Source organism: Danio rerio, chromosome 2, assembly GCF_049306965.1.
Source record: "Danio rerio strain Tuebingen ecotype United States chromosome 2, GRCz12tu, whole genome shotgun sequence".
NCBI lineage: Eukaryota > Metazoa > Chordata > Actinopteri > Cypriniformes > Danionidae > Danio > Danio rerio.
The window spans coordinates 54,646,430-54,673,131 of record NC_133177.1 but is presented as its reverse complement, the minus strand read 5'-3'; the positions used below and the strand labels follow the sequence as shown (position 1 = coordinate 54,673,131).

Genomic DNA, 26,702 nt, shown 5'->3' with positions numbered 1-26,702 from the left:
CTAATTTACAGTTGTATACTGTAAATCTAAAATACAGTAACTTACTGGCAACAGTGTTGCCAGTAAGTTACTGTAAAAACCCTTTGAAATGTCTAACAGTGTATGCAGAAAAAAATCTTCTTGTTTAAAAAAGCGCATTATATCCACTAATGTATAATATTATTATTAATAAAAAAAAATATTTAGCTAATATATCCATAATGCCAGGATGCAAAGTGCTTTGACTGGATATCTAGGTCAAAAGCAAAGTCGTCACCTGTTGCATGGCATAGGCCAGCCTATAGTGTGGAAAAATATAATTCACAACCTTGGATGCGTTTCCCAAAACTATTGTTTGCCAACTAGGGTCGCAAGTTTCTTCGTTACAAACATAGTTCATTGATTTGCCGCTCCCCAAAAGTTAGTATATAATAGTTTAGTTTTTATATATAGTATTGCATTAATAGCATATAGACGTTAAATAGTTTTTATCGGCTCAAAATTAACGCATCGATTCTGAGTTATTATTTAAAACATAAACCTGCATTTTAGTGCGGGATGTGGGTGTCACAAAATACTTTTTAAATCAATGTTTTTATATTATTAATATTATTATTATTATTATTATTACTATTTAATACAATCAAAACAAACAACCAAATAGGAGAAATAGGACTTAAATGCAAACAATAATGGATAGATAAACCAACAAAAATATGTTAGTTGAATAAACAATCCTTGTGTAAACCAAAATAAACCTAAACACAAAATAAATCCAGAAAACAGGACAGCACTGTAGCCCCAATGTACAGAATGCCACCCAGCGTATAAACAAAGAAATAAAACCATCATGGTATGAAGTTTAAAATCTATTAGACAATGTACAACTGCATGCAAACACCAACTGCTCGCCAAAGGGGGTCAAGTTTATTCAAAAGGAAGTTGTCACCTAATTTTCAATTTTCTTATCTGTGTGTGGTTTTGTTGTTGTCCTCTTCATGGCGATGTAATACAATTGGAGCACCAGGGTGAGTGTTAATAAAGGATAAAGAAAGAACCAAAGAACAGAAATTGCTTCAAACCACTCATCTGCTCATCCCATTATTAGCCTGTTCACAAACTGAAGACTTAAGTAGTGAGATGTTAATGTGCTGATGTGTGATGTGTCGCTGGCAGCAGAATGACTATTTTGCTCACTTGTTCACACTTTTGTGGTGCAAAGTGGCATTTCTGATCTTCCTCTAAAATCGGAGAATAAAATGAAGCGATCAGCTCCTCTCATGCACATACACACACTGCAGATATGATTCACCTTCTGATTCTCGCTGGGGTTTTACTTCACATTGGAGGTAAATGGTTATAATTTGTTTAAAATTGCATTGTTAAACTATTAAATGGTCTGTTGTTTACTTGATGTGTTACAGTTGTTTACTTTAATGCTAGTTATTGTTCACTATACATTTACTTCATTAGTGTGTGTGCCATTTATGATCCCCTAATGTTTTTTTTACACTTAATCTTGTCTACAGATGGAGCTTGGATTATAAGAGTGAAATCTGGATCTCCAGGCAATATTCCATGTCTATATGAAGAACAATATAAAGAACACCAGAAGTTTTGGTGTCAGGGATACTTTTGGAGCACTTGCGCTATATTGACATTTGTAAATGAAACAAGAAATAAATTCTCCATCACTGATTATCCAGCTCAGAGTATCTTTACAGTTGAATGGCAGAATCTGCAGCCGTCAGACTCTGGATATTACTGGTGCGCTGTGGAGATCGGTGGTGCTGAGACACTAGACGCTGGTTATTATGTGCATCTGACAGTACGATCAGGTAAAGAACATTTTTCAAAATCTCTATTATTTCTGATGAACAAATAATGTAAAAGGTTTTGTTATGTGTGCTAGAAGTTATTTCTGTTCACACAAGTAGAACTGAAAAAGGAGAACAAGTTAAGCATAGGATGTGTAATGACTAATAAAAAAACACATCGTCGCCCGACTACTGCAGGTCTATATTTAATTGTTGCGATCTCATGACTCTTCTCTCTGTTGATTCTGTCAAGGAGAATGTTCAGGCCCAGATAGGACACAACAAGATGCAGATTAAATAAAAAAAATCTTGTGGGAAGTGTTTCCTGCTCTAGATGCTCTGATTAATGTAGTCTAACAATCCTTCAGAATTATGCATTTGTCTTTACTTCTGCCATTTTGAAATGCACATCATGATATTGCCAAGTGTCATAGTGTCAAGTGATCCTGCATTAACTTCTATGTTGATCCTGGCACATCATTTTTGTTTGAAAATGTAATCCATACCTATTCCCTACACCTAAACCCAACCATAACTGTAAATTATTCCCAAAATCAGAGGAGGATAATATTTGGGTAACACTAATGTAGAAGTGTATAAACCTAAACGTAAACCTAAACTTAACACAAATGGTGAACATATCCCTTAATTCTGATTGGCTGATGGGAATGTTGTTCCAGGATCATCATACTGTAGATGTTAACCCAGGAACATGTCTTACCTAGTGAAATCAGGTTAGGGCTCTGAAACAAGGATTAGATCTTTGCATTGTGATCTTGCGTATCCGTGATGATTATATTGTCTGTGTGCTGAAATAAATATAGATTAAACACTCACTAATGTGCCCTGGAGTGTTTTGAGTGGCAGTTTGTTCACAGCTGTTTATTTCTGTTCAGTAAAATGTCATCTTGTCATTTTGACTGTTTTCAGCTCCTGATGTGTCTGTGATGAACAGCAGTGTATCTGGACATGAAGGTGGTAATGTCAGTGTTCAGTGTTTCTACAGTTCTGGATATAAGGCTTACAACAAACAGTGGTGCAGAGTTAAAGATAAGAGCTGTTTCACAGAGGAAAAGATGGACACATCCCAGAATTTATCAGTGCAGATCAGTGATGATGGTAAAAGCTTCTTCACTGTGCTGATGACTGGACTGAACCTCTCTGATTCTGGATGGTATTTCTGCTCTGTTGGAAATCTGAAAGTTCCTGTTCAACTCACTGTCACTAAACCTGAACCCAAAGGTAAGATCACAAACCAGCTAGGCTAAAAAAATTATGATGCTATTACTGCCCTAAAATACCCTTGTTGCTTTATTCTTTTCTTTTTCCAGTACTGACAACTCCGAAATATACATCTGAGACAGAAATGTAAGTTTAAACATTTTTGATTGTTTAAATGAATCAAACACATTTAAATACTTTTTTTGTCAAGTAGATTTATGAAATTATTGTTTTAATGTGGTGTAAAAACATCCACTGTTCATGCTCTTTCATTATTACTTCATGAATATACTGCTGATTAAGTGTTATTACTGTATTGAGTTATTCATACTTGCTGCAACACACCAATGTAAATTTTTAAATGATTTACTAAATCAGGCTAATTAATCATAGATTTATGTCTATACTCATATTGTTCTCCAACACAAATGTAACTAATTAATTATGACTTTTATTTGACATTGTTTTGCAGGAGCACAACACAACTCTCCACCAACACAACTTCTACAATCATGCATTCAACGATAAACAGTAAGCAGCAGCTAAATTTGATTACTTAGGAAATATTCAGGAGTTTAATGTTTCTTCTGAGTTATTTTGGTAATTTTGTTTACACTAATTGTGAAAAGTTTAACTTTTTATTGCACAATTTTCTTAGCTCATATATAGGCGTTATATTTTAGGTTAGAATTTACATGGCAGACTAAGTGAGAAAACTGAACGCTTCACTGTAGTGAGAAAACAGTTTAACTGTTATAACAGCTAAAACTGTTAAACGGGTTAAGAACAAGCTTCCTCCATTCAGCCTCTTTACTTTCTACTTACGTTTACGCTTTACTCCTTTACTTTCATGGAGTAAGGAAACGGTGGAAACTCACTTCACTGAAGACATCCATTAGCTTACATATTTATTATTTATTATTTCATTAGATTGTTCACAAGATTTGTTTCAAAACTATTTTTAAATTCAGTTCTAATTTCCAGCAAACAAATAAATGAACAATAATAACAAAGTGTGGTTAAAGTTAAAGTTATATTTAAACACACATCCTATGTCTTAAAAACCCAACAGGTGGACAAATCTAAACTTGTTTTAATTAAAACAAATATAAATATGCATATACAGTAATAAATAATAGCACTACAAATAATACCATTATACAAATGCAGATTGTGATAAATAAACTAAAAGCAGCCTTCCAGAGATGAGGCATTAAGACAGTGTTTTTATACACTCAGAAATAAAGGTACACGAGCTGTCTCTGGGGTGGTACCTTTTCAAAAAGTACACATTTGTACTTAAAGGGTCCACATTGGTACCCTAAGAGTATATATTAGTACCTAAAAATTTTAAGGGGAACACTTTTGTACTTTTTAGGGACTAATTGAGGTATTAATATGGACCTTTTAGGTACAAATTTTTACCTTTCGAAAAGGTACCACCCCAGTAACAGATTGCATACCTTTATTTCTGGGAGTGTATTTATGTAGAAAATAATATTTTAATCCTTTAATTGTTTTCATATGTAAAGATATTTGTGTGTTGCCATACATCCTGTGAGTATTAAGCAATGTGTGATCGTTTGTACTTTCATAGACACTAACGCTCTCTGCGCAGCTTTTAGTTGGTCAATGTCTATTTCAGTTCCTCAAAATAGCTGCGCGCCAACAATGCTCCTCACAGTGTTGGGCAAGCTACTTGAAAAATGTAGTGAGCTAAGCTATTAGCTACTCTACTTAAAATGTAGCTGAACTACACTAAAAGGTACCCTCTGGGAAATGTATAAGCTAAGCTAAAAACTACATGGCAAAAGTAGCCTAGTTACATCTAAGTTTTTTTTTACAATTTCATTTTTAAATCGAAGCAACTTAAATCCAGGTCAATCATATCTTGGTGATCAATAAAACTGCCAATGAAACATATGAGGCAGAATAGCTCAGTTCAGTTATTTACTGTAAATAGTATGCTGTACTAAACAGAAACACATTATAGTAAATAACAGCTAAAACAGAAAATTCAATAAAACCAGGTGTTACACAATTAAAATACTATAGTAATTTATAGTAAAGGGAAAGATTTTTGGAATAGGCATTAATTGAATGCATTTACTTTTATTGGCTAGACAATGGCCTCGCGGCCCCATGAATGTCTGTGTTGTCACTTATTGATCTGCGACTGGTAACTGTAGCTTGAGTGGACTTTACTGCGCTACTTAACTAATAAAATAGCTTTGCTACTGAAAAGCTATTTGATTCAGAAAGTAGCAACACTACCGCCACACTACTGAGAAATGTAGCTAAGCTAGTAGCGTCACTATTTGTAGCAATGCTATACTACCCAACACTACTGGTGCCATAACACACCACTTTTCTAGCCCGGAACACCCATGACGCCACAAAGTGGAGGCATCCAAGTGGATGCTGCATACTGCTGGTAGTGTGGAAAGGCCCCCTCATGACTATAAAGAGCTTTGGGTGTATGACCATGCAGAGTAAATGCGCTATATATACATTAAAAGCGGCCCAAATGAATTTGCTATGTAAACAACGTGTAATATATATTGCTCATATATATATGAGCAATTTCACACTCGTAGCAGTGCGATATAGCTGTATATCGCACTGGTGAGAGGCATGCGTTGGCCGAGTGCCTTAGTGCCCCCACCAGTGCCGATATACAGCCATATCGCACTGCTACGAGTGTGAAATTGCGTTTATACAACAGTTTGACGGCATAATTGAGTATATAAAAACTAATTCAAACATGGAGAGTTTCAAAAACTCTTTTGTATGAGGAACTACTTACTTCCACATTGGATTCAAATCATAAGCTGACAGTTAAACAGCTGAGCAAACATCTTTTAAACTTTAGATCTGTAGTGTCTGCTTTTTGCTGGCTGTATGTGGGCGGAGTAATACACAAAGGGTAAAGAGGCTTTACGGGTGTTGATATTACCTAAATATATCACGGCTATCAGCCAATCAGATTCGAGAACCAGAGAGAACTGTTGTATATATATATAACATATATATATATACATATACATAACTGTTGTATGTATATGTATATATATATATATATATATATATATATATATATATTTTTTTTTTTTTTTTTTTTTTTTTTTAACTCACTTTTTTCTGCTTTTAACAGCACTTAAGACTTCTAAACCAATGGGAGCTTACATGTATGTGAATATTTTTATTCAATCATAACTTATACCAAACTGTTACGTATGAACAAAACAAGCATTTATTATTTCAGTGTGCATTTGCTTTATTTAATCTGTAAAAGCCTTCAAAGTTGAACATGCTGTAGATGTTTATGATGTTAACAAACATGTCTCTCCATCACCACAGGGATAATGTGATTCTGATCATGTGCCTTGCAACAACACTTATGCTTTTACTGCTTGTGGCTCTTTTTGCCATAGTAATCTGCAGGATGAGAAAGAATCAAGGTGAGTTCGTTTTTATCACTGTTTATTGATGATTTCATTATAGCATGAATATAATAACACAAGAAACATCAAACTAGCACACATATTCAGTGTTCACGGATAGAAAAATGGTCAAATGTCATAATAATACAAACACACTTGACCACAGAATAATTTATCCAAGAATGTGACCAAACAGAACTAAGAATCCAAAAGGGGGTGTGTTCACAGAAATGTCTTACAGTCTTAGAATACAGGTGTCAAAGCCAGTTTCTGGAGGGCCACAGCTCTGAACAGTTTAGTTTCAACCCTAATTAAATTCACTTGATCAAACTAACTGAGTCCTTCAGGCTTGTTTGAAACCTCCGGGTAAGTGTGTTTGAGCAGGGTTGGAGGAGGTCTGGACCCGACCAGATTTCTTGCCGCATGTGAATAAATTTCTTAATAAAACACTGTAGCGCTCGGTAACTCTGGTGTAATTTATATGGGAGCTGTGTGCTACATTCCCTCTGTAATTGTAAATTTGTTTTGGGACTTGTAAAAGTGTGTTGCATCTTGTTAATTTTTTTCTAAAATTTGTAAATTTGTTTCGTCCTTGGTAAAATAGTTTTTCCTATGTAATTGAGTCTGATGATAGGTAAAAATGTTTTTTAAAATGTAAATTTGTCTCGAGCTTTGTAAAAGTGTTTCACACTTTGTAATGTCTCACCAGCCACAAATCTCACCACACGGCAGTCATGTCACATCACAAAGGGGCAAACAAAACTGACATTTACAAACCTTGCACAACTAGTTTTATCTGTTGTCTCTCTCTCTTTTGGTAGTACTCAATTTTAATGTGAGATTTTGGAAATCTGATGTAAATGTAGCGGGAATGATCAGGTAGAAAATGGGGTGAGTCGGGTAGCGGGTGAACAAATGCTGAATATACGGCGGGAGCGGTCAGGTGCGGAATAAAACCTGGACTAAAAATTAAGTCCTGATCAGATCTCTAGTTGGAAATAAACTGTAGAGAGCTGTGGCCCTCCAGGAACTGGTTTTTGCACCTGTGCCTTAGGAGAACCATTTGTGTTTCCATAAAGAATCCTTCAGTCAAACAGTTCTGAACCCTGTTCCTGGTGATAAAAACCTTTATAAAATCTAAAGTGTGGATTTCCACATGAAGGAGCTTTTTTGGCATGGACAGTTTTCATAAATGTTAAAGGTACTATTAAATAATACTGATTGTTATGAAAATTTATCTTCAAATCTCACCCTGACAGAAGGTGAACAAATTAAGAAAGAAGAACGTGTTGACAGCAGCACCATGAATACTGTAAGTGTTTTAGAATTTACAGTAATTGACATAAACTGAGTAGAGAAGTTCTGTGGAAAAGAATGTAGTTGTGTGACTTTAGTACAGCCTCTACATCTGTGTTTGCTGCAGATGCCCTCTGAAAACCAGATGACATCTATCAGTCCTGCAGAAGCTGATGTAAGTCCTCATCCTTCATTCTGTCTGCTTTACAACTCTTAGAAGACACTGACATGCTGAACTCAGATCAGTGATGGTCAGTTGTGTTTGTTCACAGTCTTCTGCTGACGATCCTTCAGTGCTTTACAGTCCTGTCTCCTTTACTAAGAAAGTAAGTGTATCTGAGATTTTCTTCATTGTGATTTTTTGTGAATTGATGTGTTCGCAGTTATAACTGGAATTGTCTGTTTCATTCAGTTTGTTTGCAATTCATCACTGTTTAATTTCTATCATCGACTCTTGATGCACTGAAGTTATATATATAAGGTTTGTGTGACAGAATTTGTGTTTTGCAAACAAATGAACAGCCAAAGCACAAAGAACGTTTTCAACTTGTAAACCGTGTTGTTCAAACTCCTCTCACATCTGATCATGCTTTTTCACAGCGTTTATCATCAGTGGATCCAGAACCTGATGTGCTCTACAGCGCTGTGATGAAAGATCGCAAAACTGTGAGTTCATAACATACAGATATAAAGACGAATCCTTTATTGAAGCAGTTAGAAAACGTGATAGTCATTTACTGTAATTCAGTAGTAAGACATCATATGTACCAATGTTCAGTATAGTGTTCATGCATGGAGATAGTAATTATTGTTATTTAAAAAAATAATATTTCAAAGTTGTTGCTTTTTCATTGTTTTTGTCTGCATTATAGTTAAACTAAATGAATAGTCTTATGAAATACATGTTTGTGTATATTTCAGGTGTAATGCAGACTTAATTTATGGCCAAATGGAGGATGAAGGCGACATATTAGCATTTTTGAAGACGATGAAATCTGCTTTAATATTTCTTTTCATCCTTAATTTTATTTACAAATTATCTTAGAGACAATTTTTACAAAAAAAAATAAAAAATTAGGAACAAACAAACATGGTAAACAAAAAATCTGCCATGGTTTTGCTATACTATAGTATTTGTAATAAAAAAAAGTTTAAATTTAGAAAGGGTAGAAACGTGGAGATAAAAATTGGGTAAAAATTGACAAACTCTAAAAAATAAATAAATAAATAAAAAGAATAAAAAATAGCTAAAATTGTAATTGGGCCTGAGGGGTGATTAATAATATTGCCAAACAGAAAAATCAAACAATATTTTGAAAATGAAATAAAATTATTTGCTACATTTTATTTGGGATGATTCCTTAAATAGAGGCAAAATCGCCTTTTATAAGTTATTTTTTATACTGTTTTTATTTTTGTGTACAGTAGTTATGCATGAGCGAGAGTGCAGTTTCTGCGGTTTTATTAGAGTGATTGCAAGTGGATTTATTTCACACACCAGTTTGTTAAATTAGTTTTAGGAGACTTACAATTTAAATAAAAAGCAAAATGAAAAGAAAATCAGAAAGACAAAGAACACCAGAACCACTGATGCTTTACGTCCTACGATTAATTAGAAGCTGATTATGATTTTTATATATATATATTTATATCAAGCATTCAGCAGTTCAAAGTATATATATATATATATATATATATATATATATATATATATATATATATATATATATATATATATATATAATAGTATATAATAGTAAATATAGTATATAAATAACATTTAACAAACTGGTGTTTGTTTCAACAGTATCTGGATGCAGCTTTTATGATGCAAGCTGAGACTGCATCACTCAGCAATGCAATATCAGACACAATGCACTCATGAGTGACATGACTGTGAGGGGTAGGATTAGGGGGTTTATGTGAGCCCATTTAAAAGCATTGGATGCAGCTCAGACTGTACTGCACCAGGTCTGCATCCAGACCCCTCTCGTTTGTTTAGTTTGTCGTCATTTCATTCCTTTCTAACTGAATCAGCTTTTTTTAACCCATTAACAAGTCAATGAATCACTTCCTTGTTATTAAAGGCTTGGCGCCACCTGTTGGCAGTTTAAATGTTTGTTTTTTACTTGTCATAGAAATACCTAAATAAATAAGTTACCAGAATAAACACATATTAAAATTTTGTCTAGTTATTGGTACAAAAAATACATGAACACAGTTTAAATGAGCTAGCATCATCTTTCAGAGAGAAAAAAAGATAAATTTTCCAGTTTTTCTTGTAAATTGTAAAGTATTTTTTTCAATAAAGCCCTTCAGCATGAAATAGTCTCTATTTCAGATGTCACCACAGCTGAATGAAACGGCGACTAGATCTGCTAACTAACATATGTTTTACACAGATGATGCCCTTCCAGCTGCAACTCAGTACTGGGAAACATCCATACACACTCATTTACACACATGACCAATTTAGTAGAAACCCACGCCAACAGGAGGAGAACATGCAAACTTCATACAAATGCCAACTGGTCCAGCCGGGACTCAAACCACCAACCTTCTTGCTGTAAGGCAACAGTGCTAAGCACTGAGCCCACCAGGCCACCCAGTTTTTGTTCTGATTGCATTTATGAAATGTGATTATAAAAAAATAAAAAATAAATAAAAATTATTCATTATTTTTACCATTAGTAATAGGTTATATTTACACACTGTTGCCACACAACCGTATTTAAACCCCTTATAAAAGCAATTTTTGCATAATAGGTCCCCGTTAAGGTACTACATGTATCATTTTCAACCACTAGGAGCTTTATTTTGACGGCCCATGCGCAGAGCGCAAAACGCCGGGCGCAAACACTTTCAGGGCGTGTCAGAGCGCATTTTTGCTAATTTACGGACGGGAAAAATGCGCTTTGCGCCAAGGCGCATGAGCTAAAAGTGTTGAGTTTATTTTCTTAATGAGTTATAGGTGTGTTTTGAGAATAAACCAATTAGAGCCTCATCTCACATTCCCTTTAAGACCCAGCTTCGTCACGCCAAGAGCGCATTCGCTATTTACAGGACGTAAAGTAAGTCTAAGTGGAAAAACTGAGCATTTCACAAGCAAACAGTTAACAGTTAACAGTTTTTTAACAGAAAACTGTTAAACAGAGCATCTACTGCGTGAGAATGAGAGATAATGGATCACTTTCACTTTAGCTCTTGGATAGGGAAACCTTTACGCACAGACATCAATTAGCCTATAAATAATTAATTTAGTTTGTTAAGCACAAAGATTTGTTTCAAAACTATTTTTAAATTAAGTTCTAATTTCCAGCAAACAAATAAATGAACAATAATTACCAAGTGTGGTCAAAATACTGAGTTATTTCCAAATACACCTGCCATGCCCCATATGGTCTAAAACCTGAAAGGTGAGCAAATCTAAGCTTGTTTTTAATAGAACAAATATAAATATGGATATAATAAATAATACTGCTAATAATAATAACATTATACAAAAGCAAATTGTTATGAATGAACTGAAAAAGCCTCCCGAGATGAACAAGACATAAAAGCAGTGATTTTTCATATTTATGAGGGCTAGAAAATAATATGTTTTGTAATATTTTAATCCTTTATATTTATATTTTATATCTATTCTTATTATATCCTATATATATCCTTAATATTTATTTTTTTCCATATGTAAAGATATTTGCCTATTGCTCTCTTGTACTACTAAGCAGTGCATAAGCGAGAGTTTAGACCGGGTTAGTTTTGGTCTAATGAAAAATCTATTATAGTTTCTCAAAATAGCAACGCGCCAGCGGTCCGCCTCAGAACGCCTCCCTTTTTAGACCAGAACGCCTATAGGCGCACAAATGAGCGATAATGCATTTGCTCTTTAAACAGCGTAGCGCAACGCCTCAAAACCACTCTTGCGCCAAGCTGAAACTAACAAAAGACTATTGCGCCATGTCTTGCGCCACACTGCGCCGGGTGTATGATAGGGCCCTAGATGTCATGTAGAAACAATCATTCATTCATTTTCTTGTCGGCTTAGTCCCTTCATTAATCCGGGGTCGCCACAGTGGAATAAACCTCAAAATTATCCAGCATATGTTTTATACAGCGGATACACTTCCACCTGCAACCCATCTCTGAGTAACACCCATACACTCTCATTCACACTCATAAATTATGAACAATTTAGCCTACCCAATTCACCTGTAGCGCATGTCTTTGGACTGTGGGGGGAAAGCACCCGGAGGTAACCCACTTGAACGCGGGGAGAACATGCCCTGCTTTCAAGAATGTTGAGGCTGTTGTGAATCGTTTGGGGTTTAGGTCAAAACGAATAGCAAAGCTACTTGAAAAGTGGAAATCATTTTTTTGCCCCTGAAGAAGCTAACATGTTGGGAAATGCTCATGGTTTAATCATCCCAAATTGCAATGATCCTTTCCCTGATTGATATTTATCAACTGATTTTAATGTGTAAAGGTGATTTTTTTTTTTTTTTTTTTGCAAAATAATGTGTTGTTTTTAATGGGAACCAATTCTGAGTTTGGAAAAAATGTTTATAAAAGTTGTTAATAATAGGGTTGATACCTATATTTTACAGTCTATGGTTGATACTCATGGCGCTCTGTTCTCCATTTAAAAGAGAATGCTAAACCAGAGTGGAGAGCTCTGTAACCCCCTCTTCCAAAATAAGTGGGGGGTTTGCAATGGAGAATCTTGCACGGTGTCATAGCTGTGAATGCGTTTGTATCAATTATAAATCCAGGTATTAGTGATGAATGTTCATTTTGCTCTCAACGTGAAACCCTATATCATGCTTTTATGTTTTGAAACAGATATATAAACAAATATATATATATATTTCAGGTCTTATCTAATTTGTTTGTTTGTTTTGGCAAGATGTTTTCTTTGTAAACTTTTATTTGTGGTTATAAGTATACACGTTGTCATAATCGATCACCAGCCATCTAACCACCAGAGGTCGCTGGTAAACACTCACACAAACATAGGACCACAAATCTGCTTGAAATGGACTACTTATTCAGTCTTGCAATACACACACAACCAGTTCCTGATCCTGACGGATTGCATACACACAGCTGATGCTGCTCAACTACTGATTACACACACACATAAATACAGCTCACATTGAAACACTCATTGCTGAGTCTTGTAATCTGCTACAGTGACTCTACAACACGTTTCCTTTATCTGCCTTTGCCATGTTTTGATCCTTTGCCTTGTTTGTTTGTTTAATTCTGTTTGCTGCCTGCCTCTGACCATCTGCCTATTATTTTGACTTTGACTCTGGATTGCCCTCATACATCTGTTTGCCCCTGTATTGACCACTGTTTGCCTGACGATTCTAATAAACCTGCATGTGGATCCTCACCTCTGTTGTCAGTGTCACATCCCCTGGGTACACACGTAAACATAGTTTTTATTTTTATTTATTTTTTGTCAATTTTTTGGTGGGGTACAACCAAAAATGGCAATTTATGACTCTGGAAAAGTACAAGTTGAGCAAAACTCAAGTGGCTGTTTAAAAACATTTATTTTCAACTTTCAATTGATTTTCAGTATCACAAAACAATGGGTGATCTTATGTGTTTTGAAAAGATTTGGTGTTACAAAGGATTTTTATGTCAAATTTGTGATGAAAATGTTGAATTTATGGTTTATTGGGCAGTTTTTTATGTGTAACATTTGATTGTATTATGTCTTTAAAAATTGTATGAAAGGCGTGTTGAAAATTCTAATTCTCTCTCATTCTCTCTCTTTCAAAAATAAATGCTTATCAGTTCTTCATGTTTAAAATACTGTTTGGAATTTATTAATGTGTGTAGTTTTGTTGTTGTCCTCTTCATGGCGCTGTAAAACAGTTGAAGTGTTTCAGTAATAAAGGATAAACAAAAAACCTGAACATGGTAAATATAGCAGTGAGCAATTGATTTCTTCAAACCTCTTATCTGCTCATCTCATCATTAGCCTGTTCACAAACTGAAGGCTTGTGCAGTGAGATGTTGCTGTGTTGATGTGTCGCTGACAGCAGAATGACTATTTGCTCATTTGTTTACACCTGTGTGGTTTTACATGGTATTTCTGCTCTTCCTCTAAAACCGGAGAATATAATGCAGAGCAATCAGCTCCCCTCGCTCCCTCTTTTTCTCACACACACACACACTGCGGACATGATTCACCCTCTGATTCTCGCTGGGGTTTTACTTCACATTGGAGGTAAATAATTATAATTATTTTACAAATTGCATTATTACACTAGTATATGGTCTATTTACTTGATGTGTTACAGTTGTTTACTTTGATGCTAGTTATTCTTCACTATACATTTACTTCATTAGTGTGTGTACAGATTATGAGTGTTCTTATGTGTTTTCTTACACTTAATCTTGTCTACAGATGGAGTTTGGATCAATAAACTGAATATAGGAGTGAAATCTGGATCTCCAGGCATTATTCCATGTCTATATGAAGAACAATATAAAGAACACCAGAAGTATTGGTGTCGGGGATACATTTGGAGCTCTTGCTCTATATTGACATTTGTAAATGAAACAAGAAATAAATTCTCCATCACTGATTATCCAGCACAGAGTATCTTTACAGTGGAATGGGAGAATCTGCAGGAGTCCAACTCTTCATATTACTGGTGCGCTGTGGAGATCGGTGGTCCTGGGACACTAGACGCTGGTTATTATGTGTATCTGACAGTACAATCAGGTAAAGAAAACCTTTCATAATCTCTATTATTTCTGATGAACAAATAATGTAAAAGGTTGTGTTATGTGTGATAGAAGTTTATTTCTGTTCACACAAGTGGAACTGAAAAAGGAGAACAAGTTAAGTGTAGGATGTTCAATTCAATTCAGCTTTATTTGTATAGCGCTTTTACAATGTAGATTGTGTCAGAGCAGCTTCACATAAATGGTCATAGTAACTGGAACAGTGTGGTTCAGGTTTTAGTGTTTAAGTTCAGTTCAGTTCAGTTTAGCTCTGTTCAGTGTGATTTGTGTAATGACTAATGAAAAAACACATCATGGCCCGACTACTGCAGGTCTATATTTAATTTTGAGATATCATAACTGTTCTTCTGTCAAGGAAAAGGTGCCCAAATAAGTTTATCGACAAGATGCAGATTAAATTGTGGGAAGTCGTGTGGGAAGTGTTTCTGTCTCTGGATGCTCTGATTAATGCAGCCTAACAATCCTTCAGAATTATGCTTTTGTCTTCTGCCATTCTGAAACGCACGTCATGATATTGCCAAGTATGATGTGATCCTGGATTAACTTCTATGTTGATCCTGGAACATCATTTTTGTTCGAAAATGTAATTCATAACTATTCCTACCCCTAAATCCAACCATAGCTGTAAATTATTCCGCTTATAATTCCGCTTAGTAGTCCGCTTTTTAAATTATTAGTCCGCTTAGCTCGGCCATGGGGACGACCGGGATCGAGTCCGGGGAAGAGCGGTTCCAGAAATCAGGTAAGATGAAAAACAGAATCCAAAAAATAAGGGCGAGATCCGAAAACGCGGTCGAAATCAAAGACAAGGGCTTTTGCTTTTTTTTTTCTTCTTGACTGCTTTTGCAAACTGTCGCTTGGGTTTAGTGAAGGAAAATGAGGTGGAAGAGGAGGGCGGCCAGGTCGGCCGATTGGCCGGCCGCCCGGTTGATCATTCAGTCGTTCAGCCAGTCAGTCAGACGGACGGATGCTCCACAGCATGCTCCGGCGGCTTTTCATGTGAGAACAGCAAGGGCGCAAACAGCACACACTCCCGAGAGGCGTCCGAGACGCGAAAAAAGTGCGCACAGCGGCCTCAAAAACTGCTCGAATACATACCTCCCGGGACGTATTTCGCAGTCTGCAGAAATGTCCGCGGGGCTACGTTTCCACAATGAGCCCGGGTTGGCATAAACCTAACCATAAGCATAAATTTAACATAAACTGTAAACATATCCCTTAATTCTGATTGGCTGATTGGAATGTTGTTCCAGGATCATCACAGATGTTAACCCAGGAACATGTCCTACTTAGTGAAATCAGCTTAGGGCTCTGAAACAAGGATTAGATCTTTGCATTGTGATCTTGTGTATCTGTGATGATTATATTGTCTGCGTGCTGAAATAAATATAGATTAAGCAAACTCAATACTAACATGCCCTAAAGCAGTGTTTGAGTGGCAGTTTGTTCACAGCTGTTTATTTCTGTACAGTAAAATGTCATCTTGACTGTTTCAGATCCTGCTGTGTCTGTGATGAGCAGCAGTGTATCCGGACATGAAGGTGATGATGTCAGCGTCCAGTGTTTCTACAGTTCTGGATATAAGGCTAAAACCAAACAGTGGTGCAGATTTAAAGATAAGAGCTGTTTCACAGAGAAAAAGACTGACACATCCCAGAATTCATCAGTGCAGATTAGTGATGATGTTGAAAGCTCCTTCACTGTGCTGATGACTGGACTGACACTCTCTGATTCTGGATGGTATTTCTGCTCTGTTGGAGATCTGCAGGTTCCTGTTCAACTTACTGTCACTAAACCTGAACACAAAGGTAAGATCACAAACCAGTTTAGAAGTAAAACATATGAAGCTATCACTGCCCTAAAATACCCTTGTTGGTCTTTTCTCTACTTTCCACTACTGACAACTCCAACAACTACTCCTGAGACAGAAATGTAAGTTTTAAACATTTTTGACCTTTTAAAAGAATCAAACACATCCAAATACTTTTGTTGTCAAATAGATTTTTTGAAAAAAAAAAAAAACATTAATATGGTCTAAAAACATCCACTGTACATGCTCTCACATTATTACTTCAGGAATGTACTGCTCTTTTAAATGTAATTACTGAGATATTCATGCAACAGACCATGGTCATGTATTTTGATGTACTAATTTACTAAATCAGCCTAATCAATCGTATATTTATGTCTATACTCATATTGTTCTCCAACACAAATGTAACTAATTAATTATGACTATTATTTGACATTGTTTTGCAGGAACACAACACAACTCTCCACCAACACAACTTCTGCAAAAATGCATTCAACAATAAACAGTAAGCAGCAGCTAAATTTGATTATTTAGAAATTATTCAGGAATTTAACATTTGTTTGGTATTTAGTGGTAATTTTGTTTAATAAATAATTGTGAAAAGTTTTACGTTTTATTGCGCGATTGTTTCAGGTCATTTTAAGTTTTATCACACAATTCTGGAACATCATATACAATGTATAACACGTGTTTTAGAAAACAATAGCTCAAAGATTAAGAATTATTTTTAACAGTTCACCTTTTTTATTTTATGATGTAGTTTTTACCAACTTTCATATACCGGGGTTGGACAATTAAACTGAAACACTGTCCAAGTTAGTGTTGGAGATTTTAGAAATTTGATAATTCTGTTGACCAATCAGCATTGATTGCACATTTCACCAACAAGAGTAAAGTGTAAAGGTTTAATTAGCAGAGTAATAGTATAGTTTTGCTTAACATATTGCAATGCACACAATTATTATTATTATAAATGACATATCAGAGTTCAAAAGAGGACAGATTGTTGGTGCTGACGCATCTGTGACCAAGACAGAGTATTATCAGCAAACCACCAAGAGGGACGAACCACAACAGGAGTAACTGTGGATGCAAGAGGAAGCTGTCTGAAAGGGGTGTCCGGGTTGTAATCCAGATTATATTCAAAAATCAGAAAACCACAGCTGCCAACCTCACTGCAGAATTAGATGTGCACCTCAACTCTCCTGTTTCCACCGAAATTGTATGTCGGAAGCTCCACTGGGTCAATATGCATTATACATGGCTGGGCTGTTCTAGTCAAACTTTTGGTCACTCGTTCCAGTGGCAAACATCAGTTTCAAAGAAACCAGCAGAAAAAAAGGCTGTGGGCAATATGAAACGTGTTGTTCTCTGATGAGTCCACCTTCACTTTCTCTCTCACATCTGGGAGAGTTACAGTATGGAGAAACCTCAAAGAAGTGTACCACCCAGACTGTTGCATGCCCAGAGTAAAGCATGTGGGTGGATCGAAGATGGTTTGCACTGCAATGTCACAGCATTCCCTAGAGCCAATACTTGTTCATTACTGCCAAGGATACCAAACATTGTATCCTGAAGGAGGTGCCATGTATAAGAAAGATAATGCACCAATACACACAGCAAGACTGGTGACAGAGTGGTTTGATGAACATGAATGTGAAGTTGAACATCTCCCATGGCCTGCACAGTCACCAGCTGTAACTAGAACCTAAAGTTCATTGATAAACTTTGATGTTGGCTTGAGAAAGCCAACGTGACTGCGCTAGGGCTGGGAATGGCAGTTGGCAGGAAGCAGGGTGGCGGTTGCTAAGTGGTTGCTAGGCAGTTGCTAAAACGTTTATGGCATTGTTAGGTGGTTGCTAAGCAGTTGTTAAATGGCAATGCTCGTGTACATGTTTGATCAGATTCTGATACTTAGTAGGCATTTCTAGCATATGTTATTGCATTTAGATAATCATTCATAGCATGTAGCTAATCATTATTAGCACTTGGCTTCCATTATCTTTGTTACCATGCATAGTACACAGGAAGTCCCATTTGCTAGCATGAGTCAAACGAGACAATGCCCAGGTCCCTTTGGTGTTCTGATGTAGAGATATTGCTGTTTTTAAATGGTTGCTAGGTTATACTGTTTTATTGCTATGGGGACATTTGACAGGTTAGTGATGATACATCAAAGCTTCTTGGCAATATGAGTGATCTAAATCAACCCCAATGTTTCTATGACAGTCTTTATGAGTGTCAAAAACTGGACTTGAACATTATGTATTCCTGGTGTTGGGTTGCGGCTGGAAGGTCATTCACTGTGTAAAACAAGTGCTGGATAAGTTGGCGGTTCATTCCGTTGTGGCGACCCCTGATTAATAATGAGACTAAGGGAATGAACATTATGTAAAAATGGCTTGCCGTATTTTTTTGAAAATACAATGCTTAATAAGTGTGAAAGTGATACATGCAATAATGGTTTGCCATATCAGTAAAAAATATGGAGTTTAAGTCAAAAATGGCTTGCCATATTTTAAGAAAAATAATACTTAAAAATTATTTATTGGAAAACTATAAGTCTGATAAACATTAAAGATATAGCAACAAAATCTAACGTATCTAAATACAGCTTTTGGCCAAATTTGGGGCTTGTATAATTTTTTTTATATGCTCGGATTATGAAAATTTAATATTTAACATTTTTTTTAATTAAAAAAAACAATATAAGTCTTATAGGCATGAGGAGATATAGCAACAATCTTGAATGCAGAAGGCACATTTTGACCACATTTGGGCCTTGTGGCATAAACGGCCTAGGAGGAGATATCTCAAGCCAACATAAATATTATTGGGCCACTTTGGGCTGTCTTTCAGATGAATGGCACAAAATCCCTCTAGCCACTATGTAGGACTTATATCTGTAATTCTCAAGACAAATAGATGATGTATTGACTAAAAAAAGGAGGTGCTACACCAATCAATTATTAAGGTCTAAAAATAGTTTCATGGTCCAACCCCTGTACAGTGATGATAATGATGATATATAAATATATATACAGTATGTCACAAAAATGAGTACACCTCTCCCATTTCTGCAAACATTTATTTAGAACTTTTCACAGGACAACACTGCAGAAATGACTCTTTGACACAATGAATAGTAGTCAGTGTAAAGTGTGTATAGCAGTGCAAATTTATTGTCCTCTCAAAATAACTACAAATACAGCCAGTAATAGCTGAACCCCTGGCAACAAAAGTGAGTACACCCCTAAGTGAAAATGTAAAAATTGAGCACAATTAGTCAATTTTCTTTCCCTGTGTCATGTAACTCATGTGTGTTACACTGTCTCGGGTATCCACAGATAGCAGGTGAGTTAAATTTGGTATAAAAGCTCTTCCACTCTCTCAACAAGGCCACTGAAAGTTTAACATGGCACCTTATGGCAAACAACTCTCAGAAGACCTGAAAAACAAATAGTTGCCTTACATAAAAATGGCCTAGACTATAATATATATATATATATATATATATATATATATATATATATATATATATATATATATATATATATATATATATATATATATATATATATATATATATATATATATATATATATGTTATGACAGGGAAAACACTAATTGAAACACAAATTCTCAGACACTTTTTTCTGCTTTTAACAGCCCTTGTGACTACTGATTCAAGGCAAGAGGCATACATGTATGTGAATATTGTTTTTCAATCATTCAAAATAATAACTGATACCAAACTGTTATGTGTTGCTACAGCAAGGATGAACAAAAAACACACTTGAGACTATTTCAGTGTGTATTTGCTTTAATTACACATGTAAATTAGAAGCTAAGTCTTCAAAGATAAACATGCTGTAGATGTTTATGATGTTAACAAATGTGTCTCTCCATCACCACAGGTTTAATGTGATTCTGATCATGTGCCTTGTAACGACACTTCTGCTTTTACTACTTGTGGCTTTTTTTGCCATAATATTCTGCAGGATGAGAAAGAGTCCAGGTGAGTTCTTTTTTTCCATCGCTGTTTATTGACATAGCAGGAATATAATTACACAAGAGGCATCAAACTAGCACAAATCTTCAGTTTTCACGGATGGAAAAATGGTCAAATGTCAAAATAATACAAACACACTTGACCACAGAATAATGTGACCAATCAGAATTAAGGTTCCAAAAGAGGGTGTGTTCACAGCCTTAAAACACAGGTGTCAAAGCCAGTTCCTGGAAGTCCACAGCTCTTCACAGTTTAGTTCCAACCCTAATTAAACACACCAAATCAAACTAATTGAGTCCTCCAGGCCTGTTTGAAACCTTACAGGTACAGAAGAAGAGACCTTTAAGTTATATTGCATCTGCATGCCAAGTAATTCTCATTAGATTATAAGTAGACTGTTAGGATTAGATTAGGGATAGTGTAAGTTGACATGTTGACAAAGTTTCTTATAGTCAGTTAAATGTCTGTCGAAGGAGTAGTATGAACAGGTATTGAGTAGACAGTCTACTAATACTCAAATGGACCATCAAAATAATGTGTTACTGAATGTATTTTCACTTAAAAAAAATTTGTTTGCATTAAATGTTTCCATGAATGTTAAAGGTACTATTAAATAATACTCTGAATGTTATGAAAATTAATTTTTAAAATCTCGCTCTTACAGAAGGTGAACAAATTAAGAAAGAAGAACGTGTTGACAGCAGCATCATGAAAACTGTAAGTGTTTTACAATCCAGTAACTGACAATCTGATGCAGAAGTTTTGTGGAAAAGAATGCAGTTGGCTAAGATTAATTCACCACTAATATTTATCTGTGTTTGCTGCAGATGCCCCCTGAAAACCAAATGACATCTATCAGTCCTGCAGAAGCTGATGTAAGTCCTCATCCTTCATTCTGTCTGCTTTACAACTCTTAGAAGACACTGAGATGCTGAGCTCAGATCAGTGATGGTCAGTTGTGTTTGTTCACAGTCTTCTGCAGATGACGCTTCAGTGCTTTACAGTCCTGTCTCCTTTACAAAGACAGTAAGTCTCTCTGACATATTTGAATTTCCATTATGTGACTCTTATTGCACTGAATAAGGTTTGTGTGACAAAAGTTGTGCATTTCGCAGTCAAAGCACAAAGAACGTTTTCTACTTGTAAACCGTGTTGTTCAAACTCCTCTCAGTTCTGATTATGTTTTTTCACAGCGTTTATCATCAGTGGATCCAGAACCTGATGTGCTCTACAGCGCTGTCATGAAAGATCGCAAAAATGTGAGTTAATAATATACAGATATAAAGAGGAATCCTTCTTTGAAGCAGTTAGAAAGAGTGAAAGTCATTTGCTGTATTTCTGTAATAAGTCATCATAAATGTATTAGTTTTCAGTTTTGCATAGTGTTCAGTGATAAAGGAATAAATTATACAGATAACAACTGTAAACATTTTAATCCCCTAAACTGATTATGGCTGTGTGTATATTTCAGGTATAATGCAGAATTAATTCATGGCCAAATATTGGATGAATGCGGCACATCAGTATATTTGAAGAAGATGAATCCTGCTTTAATAATTTTTTTTTTATCCTTAAATTTAAGTCCAAATTACCATTAAGTCCAAAGACAATTTATCAGGTTTTTACAACAAAAAAAGAGAGAAACAACCCAAAAATAACCAAAAATCTAACTAAAATATCTAATATAAATAAAATAAAATAAAAAAAGTTAATTTTAGAAAGCGTAGGCCTGCACACAATAAAATATGTGTTCAAATTTGATTAAAAATCAACAAACTCAACCAATGGGTTAAAATGTCATTTTAAAATTCTATTAAATTTGATTTGGACCTGAAGGGTGATTAAAAAACAATACCATAAAAACATTAGTAAAATATTATTAAGAAAATGTAATCAAATAATTTGCTCCAACATTTTATTTACCATTTAATGCAACTGTAATTCATTAAATAGAGGCAAAATAGCCTTTTAATGGGTACTATTTATGCTTTTATACTGTTTTTAAAATATATTTGTGTACGGTAGGGTGTCACGATGTTGCAGTGGGTTGCACGATCGCCTCACAGCAAGAAGGTCGCTGGTTCGAGCCTCGGTTGGGTCAGTTGGCATTTCTGTGTGGAGTTTGCATGTTTTCCCTGTGTTCACATAGGTTTCCCCCACAGTCCAAACACGTGTGGTATAGGTGAATTGAGTAAGCTAAATTGGCTGTAGTGTATGTGTGTGAATGCAAGAATGTATGGGTGTTTCCCAGTGTTGGGTTGCAGCTGGAAGGGCATCTGCTGCATAAAGCATATGATGGATAATTTGGCAGTTCATTCTGCTGTGGCGACCCCTGATTAATAAAGAGATTGTGCTACCCAGTGCACCACCGTGCTGCCCTGCTGCCCCTCCACTATATATATATATATATATATATTTATGGTAACACTTTACAATATGGTTCATTAGTTAATGTATTTACTAACATGAACGAATCATGAACAACACTTGTACAGCATTTATTAATCATAATTGAACATTTACTAATGCATTATTAATATCCAAGTCCAAGCTTGTTAACATTAGTTAATGCACCATGAGTTAACATGAGCTAAAAATGAATAACTGTATTTTCATTAACTAACAATAACTAACATGACATATATATTCCTTTTTTTGTCAAGGCATATGCTTCCTTTCTAGCTAAACCAGCATTTTTGAATGAATTATATAAATGAACGAATCACTCGCTCATTGTTAAAGGCTTGTCGCCAACTACTGGTAGCTTTAGTGTCTGTTTTTGACTTTTGCCATGGAAAGACCTGAATTAATAGGTTACCAGAATAAACACACATTAAATTGTTATCTAGTTATAGTTACAGAAAGATACATAAACCCACATTAAATGAGCTAGAGTCATCTTTCAGAAAAAAAATACAGTTTTTCTTGTAAATTGTATTGGGATTAATGTATTAATTAATAATGGAATTTTGTGCAAGGTTTGGTCCACACAAGGAAAGATTTTCTTCAATACGTCCTTCAGCATGATTCAAGACTCCCCTGTTTTAGAATTTCATGAATGCAGTTTTGCTATATTTTGGTAAATATATAAATAAATAAAACGTTCTCAGTGAATTTTTAATTGTACAGCAAACAAAACTATAACGGCGTCCCAAATGGCACACTATACACTACGCACTATTTACTTATGCACCTAAACACTGAACACCATAGCATATGTATATAGTGTCGTCCCAAATGGAGCACTAGTTAGTGAAATTAGTTAAATAAATTAGTAACCAAACAACCAAATATTACAACCCAGGCTCATTCTGAAAACGTAGTTCCGCGGACGTTTCTGGAGGCCGCAAAATACACCCCGGGAGGCATGTATTTGTGCAGTTTTTTTTTTTCACGAATCTGAAAGAGATTTGCTTTTTTTCATCTCGAAGGTCTCTCGCAAGTGCCATTCTCGCCCGCGCAGTTCTTGCGTTAAGCCACAGGAGGCTTAACGTCGAGTTACCGTCTGTCTGACTCACTGACTGAACGATTGACTGGCCGACCGGCCAATCGGCCGATCCACCCTCCTCCTCCTTCCCTAAACACAACCGGTTTTACCAATACCAATCATTTTTTCTGTATGAGGTGGACTCATTTGTTGGTTATTTTTACTTCTTACACCCACAATACAAGTAATATCTGTATCACAGTTTTATAATGTACCTCTTGACTGCTTAATAAATGTACAATAGTATTTAAAGGTAGATGAGTAAACTTCTAACACTCATTTCATGTGTGATGTCCTCTTTAACACCTTTTACCATGTCTGTGTTTCAACTTTCGGTTCCGCTGTGAACGTTTCATCTGCTCATCATGTGATGTTCTTATAAATATAACTATGCAGAGCTGGATGGTTTAGCAGCCAGTGCTTTATTCTCTGTGAATATGCTACAGTAGCAATTTGCTGCAGTTTGTAGTAAATATAGAGTTTAAACAGTAAAACTTACATTATAAGAGTTTATATGACTGCAGCACTATTAAAATGTTACGTTAAGACATAATAGTTTGCAATATAACACAGATCAGACATTGTTTTAAAGCTACAATGAGTGGAAATGTCAACACTTAAATGGATTGTTCACCATTTACTCACCCTCAAACAGTTTCACGCCTTTATGAGTTTCGTTTTTCTGTTGAGCACAAAATAAGATATTTAGAAAAATGTTAGAAACCTGTAACCGGGCAAAGCAGTGGCGCAGTAGGCAGTGCTGTCGCCTCACAGCAAGAAGGTCGCTGGTTCAAACCTTGGCTCAATTGGCATTTCTGTGAGGAGTTTGCATGATCTCCCTGCGTTCGCGTGGGTTTCCTCTGGGTGCTCCGGTTTCCCCCACAGTCCAAAGACATGCAGTACAGGTGAATTGGGTAGGCCTAATTGTCCATAGTGTATGAGTGTATGAGGGGGACAGGCCCAGATGACAGAGCCGACCCTGCAACCATACGGGACTAAGGCCAAAGAAGAAGAAGAAAAATGTTAGAAACCTGTAACTATTCACTTCCAAACTGGAAAAACAAATAAGTTGATGGTTACAGGGTTTTTTTTGTGTTTAACAGAAGAACTAAAGTAAAGCAGGTTTGTGACAAGTGAAGGATGAAAAAATAATGACAGAATTTTCATGTTTGGGTGAACTATCTCTTTAAGTTAAACATTTACTCACAACAGACTCACAATACTGTTCTCAGGCACTATTTGTCATTTGTCTCCCTCTTGTGGAGCTGTTTGGGAATTACAGTTCTCAGATCAGTTAATGATGTGGGTTGAGTTAATTAGCAGAGGCTGTTATTTCAGATTAATAAGAAACCAAACATTTTTTTCACATTTCCAGGTTTGTTAGCAGCAGAAATTGTCATAGTTGGGTAAACTTAGGATGCAGTGAATGGGAGAGTACAACAAAAAAATGTTTTAATCCTATTGGCTCAAATAATAAAAGAATAACTCCACAATGGTGTCATTAAGATTTTCCGAAAAAGGAAAAGAATTGTGCAAGACTGATAGTGGCAGCCAGAAGAAAGGACAACATCAACAACTTGTTCTGCAACCTGGAGCTTACCTAGTATCTAAAAGAATAAGCATGATGGTTATTTATTAGATACTATTCATTTATTAGATACTAGCACTTATTAAGGGCTACGCAGTGGCGCAGGTAGTGCTGTCGCCTAACAGCAAGAAGGTCGGTGGCTCGAATCTTGGCTCAGTTGGCGTTTCTGTGTGGAGTTTGCATGTTCTCCCTGCGTTCGCGTGGGTTTCCTCCGGGTGCTCCGGTTTCCCCCACAGTCCAAAGACATGCGCAGGGCCAGACGGAATCTGCGGACATTTTTTGCTATTTCTGTGGAGAATTTTGGTAAAAATCTGCAGATTTCTGCGGAATTATTTTGGGAGTATCCAGCGGAGTATAATAATAAAACATTAATATATTAAATAAAAAGTAATAAATTACTGAATAAAATTGAATAAATTCAGATTTACACATTTACTCAAGTAAATAAACAGGATTAATAATGGGCAAAAAATCTGCAGAAATCTGCGGAATTCTGTGGAAAACCCAATGAATTGGGTAGGATCAATTGACTGTAGTGTATGAGTGTGTGTGTGTTTCCCAGAGATGGGTTGCGGCTGGAAGGGCATCCGCTGCGTGAAAACACGCTGGATAAGTTGGCGGTTCATTCTGCTGTGGCGACCCCAGATTAATAAAGGGACTAAGCAGACAAGAAAATGAATGAATAAATGAATGAATGAATAGTATTTGTATTAAAAAAAAAAAAACATGATTACAGTAAATTTGGGTAGATGAATCCCAACCATTGGGTTTTAAATGTAATAAAAAAAAACTTAATTGGGCATTGGGGCTTATATAAATAATAATATAACATATAAATAAATAAAACATTATATTGTAAATTAAATTTAATTATTTACTGCAGCATTTTATCAGAGATGCAAATTCAATGGATGCAAAATCACCTTTAATCAGTTTATATACTGTTTTTATGTTTGTGTAAAGCACAATGGAGAGTGCAGTTTACTTTGATCTTTAGTTTTTTAGTATGATCATATGTAAATTGATTTTATACATCAGTTCATAAAAAATGTATTAGCAAGCTTACTGTTGAAACTCAAAGTTTTCTGTTTATTACTTGTGATTTTGCTGTTCTGCAATTGAAAATACTTTTAAACACACCTGAAACATAAAGATGCACCTCTCAGTGCTCAGTGTTTGATTCCTGTGTGATTTTGTTTTTGAACAAAGTAATTTAATTCCTTTTATTTGTCAAGTTGTTTCATTTTTAACTAAATCAGCTTTTTGAATGAACAATTT

General features: G+C 35.6%; 2 protein-coding genes across 2 annotated transcripts in view; both read left to right on the top strand.

The window, feature by feature from the left end:
* Positions 1-651: 651 nt before the first annotated feature.
* On the top strand, positions 652-9,290 carry LOC100332092 (uncharacterized). Its single transcript, XM_073931091.1, has 12 exons — positions 652-1,328; positions 1,509-1,817; positions 2,727-3,038; positions 3,128-3,164; positions 3,490-3,548; positions 6,172-6,205; positions 6,378-6,478; positions 7,720-7,772; positions 7,884-7,931; positions 8,029-8,082; positions 8,357-8,422; positions 8,678-9,290. Exons 1-12 carry the CDS (start codon positions 1,283-1,285, stop codon positions 8,681-8,683), a joined length of 1,125 nt encoding a protein of 374 aa, XP_073787192.1. The 5' UTR covers positions 652-1,282; the 3' UTR covers positions 8,684-9,290.
* Positions 9,291-13,882: 4,592 nt separating this feature from the next.
* Positions 13,883-26,702, top strand: part of pigrl3.9 (polymeric immunoglobulin receptor-like 3.9) — a 30,686-nt gene continuing 17,866 nt past the window's right edge. Inside the window, 9 exon segments of the mRNA XM_073931097.1 lie at positions 13,883-14,000; positions 14,181-14,501; positions 16,021-16,363; positions 19,575-19,594; positions 20,185-20,355; positions 21,014-21,066; positions 21,177-21,224; positions 21,322-21,375; positions 21,543-21,608. Coding sequence (XP_073787198.1) covers positions 13,895-14,000; positions 14,181-14,501; positions 16,021-16,363; positions 19,575-19,594; positions 20,185-20,355; positions 21,014-21,066; positions 21,177-21,224; positions 21,322-21,375; positions 21,543-21,608 — 1,182 coding nt within the window. The 5' untranslated portion in view covers positions 13,883-13,894.